Source organism: Schistocerca cancellata, chromosome 4 (assembly GCF_023864275.1).
Source record: "Schistocerca cancellata isolate TAMUIC-IGC-003103 chromosome 4, iqSchCanc2.1, whole genome shotgun sequence".
Lineage (NCBI taxonomy): Eukaryota > Metazoa > Arthropoda > Insecta > Orthoptera > Acrididae > Schistocerca > Schistocerca cancellata.
In genome coordinates this window covers 721,942,948-721,954,348 of record NC_064629.1, presented here as the reverse complement: position 1 = coordinate 721,954,348, position 11,401 = coordinate 721,942,948, and the positions used below count along the sequence as shown (strand labels likewise).

Here is an 11,401-nt window from a genome sequence, read left to right as displayed (position 1 = left end):
AACTATAATACCAATCGTTTCTACAACTACCTTACTGTGTTTTACCTGCCCATTTTTAGACATACATCCCTTCTGTGGTTCCCTGAGACCCTCTAACCTAAAAAACCGCCCAGTCCCTTCCACACAGCCCCAACTACCCGTGTAGCCACCTCCTGTGGGTAGTGGACTCCTGACCTATTAAGCGGAACCCGGAAACCCACCACCCAATGGTGCAAGTCAAGGAATCTGCAGCCTACACGGTCACAGAACCACCTGAGCCTCTGATTCAGACCCTCCACTCGGCTCTGCACCAAAGGACCACAGTCGGTTCTATTGACAACGTTGCAGATGATAAGCTCTGTCTTAATCACGGAAGCAAGACTGGCAGTCTTTACCATTTCCGCTAGCCGCCTGAAAGCAGACAGAATCTGCTCAGATCAAAAGCGACACACGTCACTGGTACCGACATGAGCCACCAACTGCAGTTGGCTGCACCTTGTACTCTTCATGGTATCCAGAAGTACCCTTTCCACATATGGAATGACTCTGTCCGGAATGCACACTGGCTTCCTTCCCCTCCTTGGCAGCCATATTCCTAAGGGGCCCCATTATGCGCCTAACGTTGGAGCTCCCAACTACCAGCAAACCCGCCCTCTGTGAATGCTCAGACCTTGCGGGCCGAGAAGCTTCCTCTGGAACAGGGTGGACAACTGCATCCAGCTCAGAGATATCGTCAGCCACAGATAACACCCGAAACCTGTTTGTCAAATGAACCGGGAAGGCCCTATGATCGGCTCCTCGGAAAGTTTTTCAATATCTGCCAGACTTTGGAATGATCTCTCACTCAACCACGTGTGAGGGGTCAACCTCAGTGCATGCAGTACCTGGGGCGGCCACAGCAGTGAACCGATCGGAGGACACGTGGGACATGCTCGATGTCCCTCGCATCCCCGCATTCGATCCCCCACAGTGACGCCCCTTGGCAGCAGCCTCAAGCTGTGTGACTGAAGCCAAAGCACCCTGGAGCTGTGAGCAAAGGGTCGCCAACTCGGCTCGCATCTGCACACAACAATCACAGTTCCTATCCATTACTGCATTCACTCCTGTTCGAAAGTCATAAACATATGTAACAAGTGATTCGTGTACTCGCCTTATTAGTAGCAGGAACTAGCGGTGCACTCTCACTGACGGTCTGACCGACACTGAGCTGTTCTAACTAAACAAACAAAAGCCTGTATGATACAATATAAAGGAAGTCCTTCAAACAGCTGTGTGGAAGCCCTGACAGTAACTTCCTGAATGTCGTTTCAAAGAATTTTGTGACTATAACTGAGAGGATAATATCCCACACAACACAAGACAAAATTTATGTATTAAAAAAGGAATACAATTTGCTGATATATATTTATTTTTTAAAATATGTAATGAGCAACAGACATCACCTACACATTAATTCATTACAATCTTGATTTTGGCAACAGGATTTAACTATGACACTATATCTACTAATCAAGCTTCCAATTTTTAAAATGTATCAACACTAGGCAAGAGTTTTAAGAATGCAATGAAAATTTTTTCAATCTAGTAGCATGAAAGACACAATGAATATCACATTTCTAATACAAAAGAAATCACCTACATAGAAACTGAATAAATAAGACATGGCTTGTAAACATTACTTCATTATCAAGTAATTTTACAGAAACAGTAGCCTATTAAATGACTATTACATTACATGATGTCACAAAAAAGTACTTACGCATGTATTTTGATGACAAACGACATTACTAGTGGCATGAAGTTTCATTTTCCTCTCTCATTTCCAAACCATTGCATAATGTTAATAATAGAACATGATTTGCATCTAGTAAACACCACAGCTCTGATATAAAACAAAAATATTTTCCCAACCAAATTACCACTATTATGACAATTCAGTTATCAGAATTCAGTATTCTCTTTCACAGTTACTTTGAAATAATTCAGCTTTGTTTTTATTTTTATTTATTACCTTCAAAACATACCATGCACTTCCTCAGTAATTTCTTGAATCTACCACATTTCATCTTGTCTGCTTCTTATTATTTGATCAGACACACAAATATTCAACACATGGCACATGATATTTCTGAACTTATGCCAAAAGTAGATGAAGTGTAGCAATAGTTATTCAAGCACCATTTATGAAATATTCATGTTAAACTGCTCAGGGCTTATTGGAAGACCATGCTCTATATGATGTTGTTCAGTATCAGTTAGACTAAGTACTGTGTGTGTTTACATTTCTGTAGAAGTGACCCAAGCAACAACTGTTACACTGTTACTAAGTCTTCACAATATCAGTTATGTAACTGGCAAGAAATGGTGCTGCAGCAGTAATCATTAACTTGTTTCTTCCAAGTAGTGGAATGGGTGTTACACTGGAGTATTCTGGAGTCTGACTGACACTGCATTTTCTTTTTTGAATGTTATGGCTACACTCATTATTTCTTTCCTGTTTGTTAGTGAGAGGTCATGAAATGTAATGTCCTTGCTGTCAAGCTTGTATGGTGGGGTAGTGGTGGCAAATAGCTGATGGTTGATACATTCAACAAGCAGTACATCACACCACAAGAAGAGTGTGAGGTCATTGTGCACTACATCCTGTAGGTGCTCTTAAGAGAACAATGGCCTTGGGAATAGCTGACATCTGAAAGGCACTCTGTAATTCTAGTCAATAATCTGGGTTCTTCTCACTGAAAGTCAGTAACACATAGAAGAAAAAATACACAACTCTGACACATCTTTCTTAATGACTAGAATGTAACTATAATGAGATTAGGAAATTCACAGAGGATACTGCCAATAAGAAAATGTATACAAAGAAACTTGCTGAATTTAAGAAGCACTATATGGACAATTGTTCAGACTAGACTAATGAATTGAAATTAGAAGCAAACAAAAAGAATAAACTAATACCAAATAGTACTCACGACTTGAAAAAGAAAATGTCTGACTACAAGAAAAGTTAAATACGAGGCAAATACCAACATAATATGCAAGAATGGCAGTCACCTATACTAAGCAGAAGCCAGTCACCAATATGAGAGTCTAGCAGAAAAAAGAAACAAACAAGCACATTATTTATGTAATGAGACAAACTATAGATAATTATCATCAGTACACAAAAGAGAGTGCTATCACAAGAACAGAGCAAGATGTAAAATTCAAAATTATAACAAGGAAATACAATGCCACCTATCATACAAGAGATATCAACTTTTTGTCCTCTATGATCAACTAACTGAGATGAAAGATGTTGAGCTAGTGGAATATTCATTTGAGCAAGTTGAAACACATCTATAATGTGAGACAGCAGGACAATGTCCACCCATATCATAAAAATGAATCAAAAAATGAGAAAGCTACTACTGAAGATGAACCACAGCTACACTGACTTTACAGCAATCACTAGAAAACATTTACTCATGATTCAAAAGTCCTCCAACTGCAATAACCTTCATCATATTGATAAATTCTGTAAACTGAAAACAGTGTTGTATAACTAATGTGGAGAGGAAGGACACCAAAAACTGTCAATGTCAAGCACCCACTAAATGCATCCCCTTTATATAAAAGGTCAAAAGTACTTTTGTGGTGGGAAAACACATCAAATACTGCTTCAAATGGAAATTTAAAGCACAGATTATAGCAAAGGGAGCCCCAACCAGCAGAATTAAAAACGTTCTATTAAGTAATGAGATAAATAAATAATAGATTACTTGACACTGGCAATAAGGAAAAGAAAACAAATAACATGTTTTCTGGGATTTGGCAATTTCACATGGAAGGTGTGCAGCCAGTTCCAAGAGACCATCTTCACATTAGATGTCAATGATGGACTGCAGAAAGAGATTGATAAAAGTGGAGCAGATGAAGGCTACACGATGTACCTTTGAAATAACAGATTTTGAAGGCAGCTGCAGAATTATGGATAGATATATTGTGCATTCTGGAGCCATTAATGAAAACTGAGAAATTTGCACTAACACCATCTACAGCTTAGATGATATACTAGGGAAAAAGCTTTGTAGCAATCACAGTTGTCTCCAATTGTGACAAAAATCATTAATTGTGCAATGAGCTAGAAATTACTATCAGAGTCATAGCAACAACAGGAAAATATTCAGTAAGAAACATTTACTTTCAATGTTTTCACAAAATTCATCCAGAGCTGGATTTGTTAACTGGTGCTGCAGTATTAGACACCAATACTACATTTTGATGCATAATACTAATGCCAACCCTATACCTCAGCAGTGTTACAAAAAAGATGAGCGAGGGGTAGAATTTGTTGACAGCATTGCAGAACACACTTTTCAGATGATAAAGTTGTGCAGAAGCAAAGAGACATTCCTTCACCACACCATTATACTGCAAATCATATTTTGGCCTGGATGCAATAGATCTCAAAGTAATCTCCACAATGCTGAGATAACAATAACTAGTATTTGTAGAAGCTTACGACTTCAGAGGAGCAAACTGTAAACTATTTAGTCTGAGCATTAACATACAAAAGTTCTAAAGATCCGACTGCAATTTTGATGCAAATGTCTTCAGATGGATGTAGTGTCATAACATTAAGAAAGTGTATAAGGGAACTAAGGAAAATTAGGCACCCAGGTCCACAAAATGGGATGATTGACATCCTGGCTGGGACATAGGTCTTCAAATGAAGTGTGTCTGCCAACAGTCATATTATGTGGGCATTCTCTCTATGACAGTTTGTACAGAGCAATTTGCTATACCAGGTAAGTAGCAGATACTATTTCCAGGAATGAATCAGAAAAAAAATATTTAAATTTTCATGTAGGAAGAGCACATGAAGATAAGCAACAACTACTAGCACTGCAATAAAGCTACAGAATGCAAGAAAATACAGCTGACAGTCCAGCTTTACCTCACTGGTATCAGAGCAGGGCGTGGGAAGCAATACATTCTAACGTCGTATCAGGATTTTCGACTTGTTGAGTCCCAAAAAACACTAGTAGTTCTAACTGCGTGCTGATTCCAGAATCATAGCTTACACAATATATGACACTAACAGAAGAGTGGATAACTGCACAAATAACAGGAGGGCTTTTTTCATATTTAAGAGACAACTGCAATTAATAAGCTTAAAATAAGAAAACGAATACTACTTTGCACAAAACCTTTATTGCACTGGATGAGCTATGCTCGAAGAACAAGTGGATCTCTCTACCTTTATTTCTTACAATATTTTACATCTACAGCAATTCACACCATTGGGATGATTCCAATAGCCAGACACTCTAGTAACAAAGTATCAAACACAGTAATGAACTTTTTCGAAGTTAAGCACTGCATACACAAATGAAAGCTACAGCAGTTAAGTAAAAGTTATATGAAAAATACACACGGTGTGTGTGTTTTTCTCTTTCGATAGTAAATTCCGAAAAATGACCTACATTCAGTGTACACTGAAAACTATTTAATCCTGAAACACTAACATTTAGCAAGTAATGAAACTTGTAATCACAGTCTCAAAGAATAGTTACCTGTTAAAACAGCTGCTACAGAAATATATTGTCGACATTCAATACAATATCTGAATCTTGAAAACAAAATTTTTCCTCTCACACTATCTGAGAGTTTCATAATACAATGGGAAGGTTTATTGTCAATGTATATTAAATTTAACTTGATCAAAAGCTAGGGAACATCATCTGTATGTTCTGAAGTCCTCATTAATGGACACATGAGAAGAAATGCAATGTGAATAAATGTGATCACTCATTACTGTGCAAATGTTGACCTGATAGATTATGTCTTTTTGTTGACTACATTCTTTTGGTTTATATTTGTATGTACAAAAAATAGTAACTATATCACAAGCTGACATCAGCTTTCAGTAAGATCATGAAATGTGTAACCAAATAACCTAAAATCCAATTCATAGATATTATAGAGCTTCCAAATACTTTCAGTTGTCAAATTTTTATAATATTTGTGCATATTTACAGTAGTCTTTGATGGTTTAGAAGTATATGGAAATCCTAAGTTTTTCATTCCTATTTTCGTTAAGATATAATCTGAATCTTGATATAACGTTTCATATTTTCCAATAATATCATAGTGTATACTACATGGATGACATAAACTATAAATAGGTTTCCAGTGCTCATTGAATGCTTTGTTCTCAGGATCTGTAACATATGCAACAAATTCCTCAAATGTGACATCATCACCATGAAGTAATGCATATTCTGATGGGTGTTTACGGTAACGCTTTATAATATACCGACCAAAACGTGCTTGAAAATATTGGGAGCTGAGATAATGCTGTTCCAGTTTATTCCGGTAGGCTGAAAGCAATCGTTCAAATGGATGTCTAACAAAAATGAATTTTGTATATGTTTTCAGCATATATTCCACTTCAGAATCTGAGAAGCTGTTGAGCCTCAATAGCAAATTCTTATCATGCGCTGCATCTGCTGGTATGCTAAGTATATTTGTTGTATTTGATTTGCCAGAGAGAACCATAAAAATCCTTTTCCAGTTCGTACAGGCTACCTGCAGAAGAAAATTGTTTAGTTAAATTACATGAAACACAGTAGACGAAGGAAACGATGTGACAATTAGTACATAAAATCAGCAGAAAAATATTTAATACTGAAATATTATTTTCTTAAATCATTTTTATGGAACTTTTTAAGCATACTAATATTTCAAATGCAAATGTGGTACACTAATCTGTAGCATAACTAATGAATTATAAAGAAAAATACTGCAGGATTAAATATATAGATACTTACAAATAATATTGTTTTAAAATGAAAGTAATATCATCAACAGCAACTGAAAGGCAAGTGGAAAAGAAATTTCTTGGAGTACCTGTCAACAGTACTTTTTAAGCTGCTTAAATGTGTTAAAAAATGTCAATTTCTTACACTGGAAGGAAAGAAGATTTAGAGTTTAAAGTCCCGTTGACAACACGGTTATTAGAGACAAAGCGAAAAGATGGAGCACAAGCTCAGACCAGAAAAGGATGGGGAAGGAAATCAGTCAAACAATCATCCTCCCAAATGCAAACCAGTGTGGTAACTACTGCACCACCTTGCTCGATCATCATGTGTTGGACATCAGCTGCCACTCTTTTCATCAAGTATTCATTACATAGTCTTCCAGTGATCTACAGTAATTATCTACCAATACACTTCTGTACACAAGATCATCATCTGTTAGCATTTCTGCAGAACAATTCCCATCATCTACCTAGTCATTAATGTTCAATGAATAATGGCAAAACTATTACAGTTCTTTGATGTGTACTTAAGGATATATTCACTTTTAATATCTTTCCATTGACGCTGATACACTGAATTCTTTCTGCTTTGAGACACTTTCCAGTTTACATACTTTCAGTGCTTCCATTGTCTACATTGTATTGTTTATTGTCTTTGCAGCATCTGTAATGTCATATGAAGGTTTTTCATTTATGAATTTATTGCCTCTTGAGACCTCAAATTACACAGTTGGAAATCATTTGTATTTGAAAAAAAGGTAGTTACTCTCGCTCCGGAGGTACAGAATTTGATGAATTGGTTGAAGATTTCAAAGTTAAAACAAACAAACTAAATTTTAGTAAGTTGAATATTCCCCAATATTATGTACAATTTATTTCCATCATTTTAACAACTGCATTGCATTCATTAAATATACTGAACTTTTTACAGTAAAAGCTACACAACTATTTTTTAGTATTTATCTTGTCATCATGTATAGCTTTTAAATCCTTAAATAAGTTGTGGGGATTGATGCCATTATCATATTAGATGGTTCACCATGATTCACAAGTCCTGGCAGTTGCATGTACAACATATTACTGAATTTTATTGAATCTGGTAATTGGTGGTAATTTTTCACAAAAGGTAATACCTTTATAATACCAACACACAAAGAGCAAGATTATGTCCACGTGAAGTTCTGCCACATATATATGAATTACTTAGATCCAACACTAAAATATATTGAAGGTTTAAAGAGGTTTTTGAGGTATCCTGCAAACTTGGCGAAGCAACACCAAGAAAAGTAAGTCAGACTGATCCTCTATTGAATAATGAATGAATCAATTTGTTTGTCAAAACAATATTTTCATGTCCAACACAAACTTTCTTAGATATTTACAGTCAGTAAACATACCTTTGGAACATAACAGTATAGAAGTTTATGTACTTTGTCAACTAAAATATGATCTAGGAGATCCTTCTGCAACTGTGGATGCTGTACAGGGCAGTTTCTCTCTAAATGACTCTTTCTCTTCAAATAAAGATCATCAACTGACACAGGTTTTGAAATATAATGCAAATATTCATGTTTAACATCTGAAATATCAAAAAAAATTACAAGTTACAGTTTCGAAGTCGAAATACACTCATTCATGAAAAAATTTACTTTTAAGGGAGTCAGATGCCTAATAATAATAATAATAATAATAATAATATCTTAACACTTAAACAAGAAAAATTCACACAATGTAACAGATGGAGTTTGAACCGATAATTATAATTAAGGCAAATGTCAAACTGACCTATAGCTTTTTCTACATATTTCTCTCCAAATATGTTTCTGCAATTTTTGGCACCACAAGTTGGTTTTTATTTAATATATTCAGTGCTACATTCAACTGTGTTTCTTTTCTTCCAATGCCATTTTATTCATGTAACTTAAGTATCTGCTATCATTTTAGAGCCTGCTGAGAAATTCTCAAGATTATTCACGATGAGAATATCTCCTTCAGCTGTGACGATCTCATATGTTCAGATTTACACATAACAGGCTTGAAAATGTAATATTTCCATTTACAAACCCTACTGCAAACACAGACATAAAGAGCAATACTAACGACAGGATTACTAATTAAATGATTCTTACAGTCATAACCTCATCTGCTAATGCCAACGAAAATTACAGTGCACAAGCAGACAAGGTAGTGTCTTCTGCAACATATAAAAGCATTTACCTCTACTTGGACCAAACGTATTTATCATAATTAGTTAAAATATTAGTTGTGAGTAGAAATTTCGAAGCACACTTCAAAACAGTGATGAAGTCTTCTGTCTGCTGAATCAACTGGACATTCAACAATGTTCTCAAAATAAGAAGGGTTGACAAAGAAAGTTACCCAAGACATAATGCAGTTACAAAAACCGTTTCATGATGCAAACGACATGTCATGCAAAAGTAGCTGATGCAATAGTAATTTATGTTATGCGGAGAATAACTGAAAAGTAGGTATGACCAGGATAACTCATACACGTGAGGGAAGTGGAAGCAACTAGTCTAATCATAACAGAAATAGCAATAAATAAGAATAAAAAGGCATGTCAATAGATCTTAACATCATATGTGTTGGTTAGGACGAACACTCACCAACAAATATTCTGCAGAGTTTGAAATTAATGAGTAGCTATACAGTAATACAGAAGTCATACTATATACAAGGGGTATTTTTTATATTAGGTCCCTCAGTGAACAAGAGCGAGAATGATGTGTCACCACCACAGTGTGCAGTCATGTCTGCTCTCAGCATGTTTTAATGCATTTAGATGTCAATTGCAGCATTATTCTCTGTCTGTGGACTGAACTGTACAAGTTCATAGTATTTAAGTAATTAGATACTTGACTACAAGAAACTTGGTGGCAGCAGCAGAAATTAACTGTCAGATTTGTGAAGTTTATGGTAGTAATGCTATGAGTGAAAGTAAAACTTGAAAGTGGGTGAGAATGTTCAAGGATGGGTGGGTTAAAAAGCATGATGAGCCACACACTGAGTGACCAATTTCTGTAGATTTGGTTTGTGATGTGGACAGCAAAATTCAAGATGATTCATGATTCGAAGTTATCAATTGAATTTCCACAGGTTTCAAGGTCAGTTTTATACATCATTGTTTTGGAGAAACTGAACTATCGAAAGCTATATTCTTGGTGGGTTCCAAGACTGCTTTCTGATGACCACAAAAGAAACAGATTTGGTTGCACTTTATTGTATTTGATGTAATAAATCAGGAAAGACATGAAATTTGGGAACACATTGTAACAAGAGATAAGACTTGGGTGCCTCACACGACTTCTGAGTCCAAGCAACAGTCAATGAAATGGAGACATTGCCAACAAGGCTGAAAGCCAGACAGACAATGTCAGCACGAAAGATCACAGAACTGCCTTTTGAGACAGAAAAGGGAGTTTGTTCCTGCCAAGAGGGACAACAATCAATTCTGATGCATATCGTGTGACCCCAAGAAAACTCTGGCCTGTGGTGGGACTTAATGCCATCTGACATGAAGATGATCCATTTCAATGCAAGACCACATGTTTCTGCACAAACACAAGATCTGATAACATCTTTCAGATGGGAACAACTGGATCATCCACCTTACAGTCCATACCTAGCACCCAGAGATTTTTACTTGTTTCCATACTTAAAGCAGTTCCTTCGAAGTCAATGGTTCAGCAATGGTGAAAAAGTGAAACCTGCAGACATGGACTGAGTTTCTTCACAGATGGCAGACATCTTTGATATCGGAATTCAAAATTTCTTTTCTTTATACCCTTCGATCTTCTGCGCTCTTGTCTTACAAAAATTTATCTTTTGTTTTAGTTCTTTCCTGTAGCCAATTTCATTCCACGTATCATTAGATATCCATTCTTCCCTTTGATGTGACTTATATCCCAACTTGTTCTCTTCAACATCTAGATAGCTGTCTTCACATTTTTGCAAACCTGTTTTAATTCCTTCATGCAAGAAGTTTTCATCAGAGAGAACTTGGGAGCTGTTTTGTTGTTTAAGGGCAAATCTTTCTTTTATATGTTGGTCTTTTACCCTTACCACATCTATTATTTTGCTACTGTGATTGAACTGTGCTCTATTTGCCACTGTTATCAATCTGAACTCAGCCAAAACTAGCTGGTGGTCACTTACAACATCCGCACATCTCTTATTTCTGATATTTAGCACACAGCACCGAAACTTGCAGCTTACAGCTGTGATCTCCCTGATTTTCAGTAACATGATCTGGTGGAATCCATGTTACCTTATGGCAGTTGTGATGTGGAAACAGAGTGCCTCCATTGACTAGGTCATGCTCAGTACACACATCTATCAGCAGTTCACCATTTGCATTTCTATTCCCAATGCTGTGTACACCCAGCAGTTGTACATCATCATCAAACAACTCCCAATGAAGAACTGTAGGTGTGAAGGACCATTTAAGAGCAAGGATGGGTTGATGATTACAAACCAACAAGCACAGCTACAGAGATGGGAGGATCATTTCAAGGAGCTGTTAAATCTTAAAGATAACCAAGAGGAACAGGTGAGGGATCTTCCAGAGGAACTCAAAGCAGATGAAGATAATCTACA

The 11,401-nt window shown here is 36.4% G+C and overlaps 1 protein-coding gene across 2 annotated transcripts in view; it reads right to left on the bottom strand.

Moving 5' to 3' along the window:
* Positions 1-1,377: 1,377 nt before the first annotated feature.
* Positions 1,378-11,401, bottom strand: part of LOC126183766 (carbohydrate sulfotransferase 11) — a 38,475-nt gene continuing 28,451 nt past the window's right edge. The window contains exons 3-4 of one of the 2 annotated variants that reach the window (XM_049925997.1): positions 8,182-8,363; positions 1,378-6,552 (exon numbers count right to left, since the gene is read on the bottom strand). In XM_049925997.1, the coding sequence (XP_049781954.1) occupies positions 5,881-6,552; positions 8,182-8,363 (854 nt within the window). In that variant the 3' untranslated portion in view covers positions 1,378-5,880. Of the gene's footprint in view, positions 6,553-8,181; positions 8,364-11,401 lie in introns of those variants that run through there. The other variant, XR_007536806.1, reaches the window with a different exon arrangement.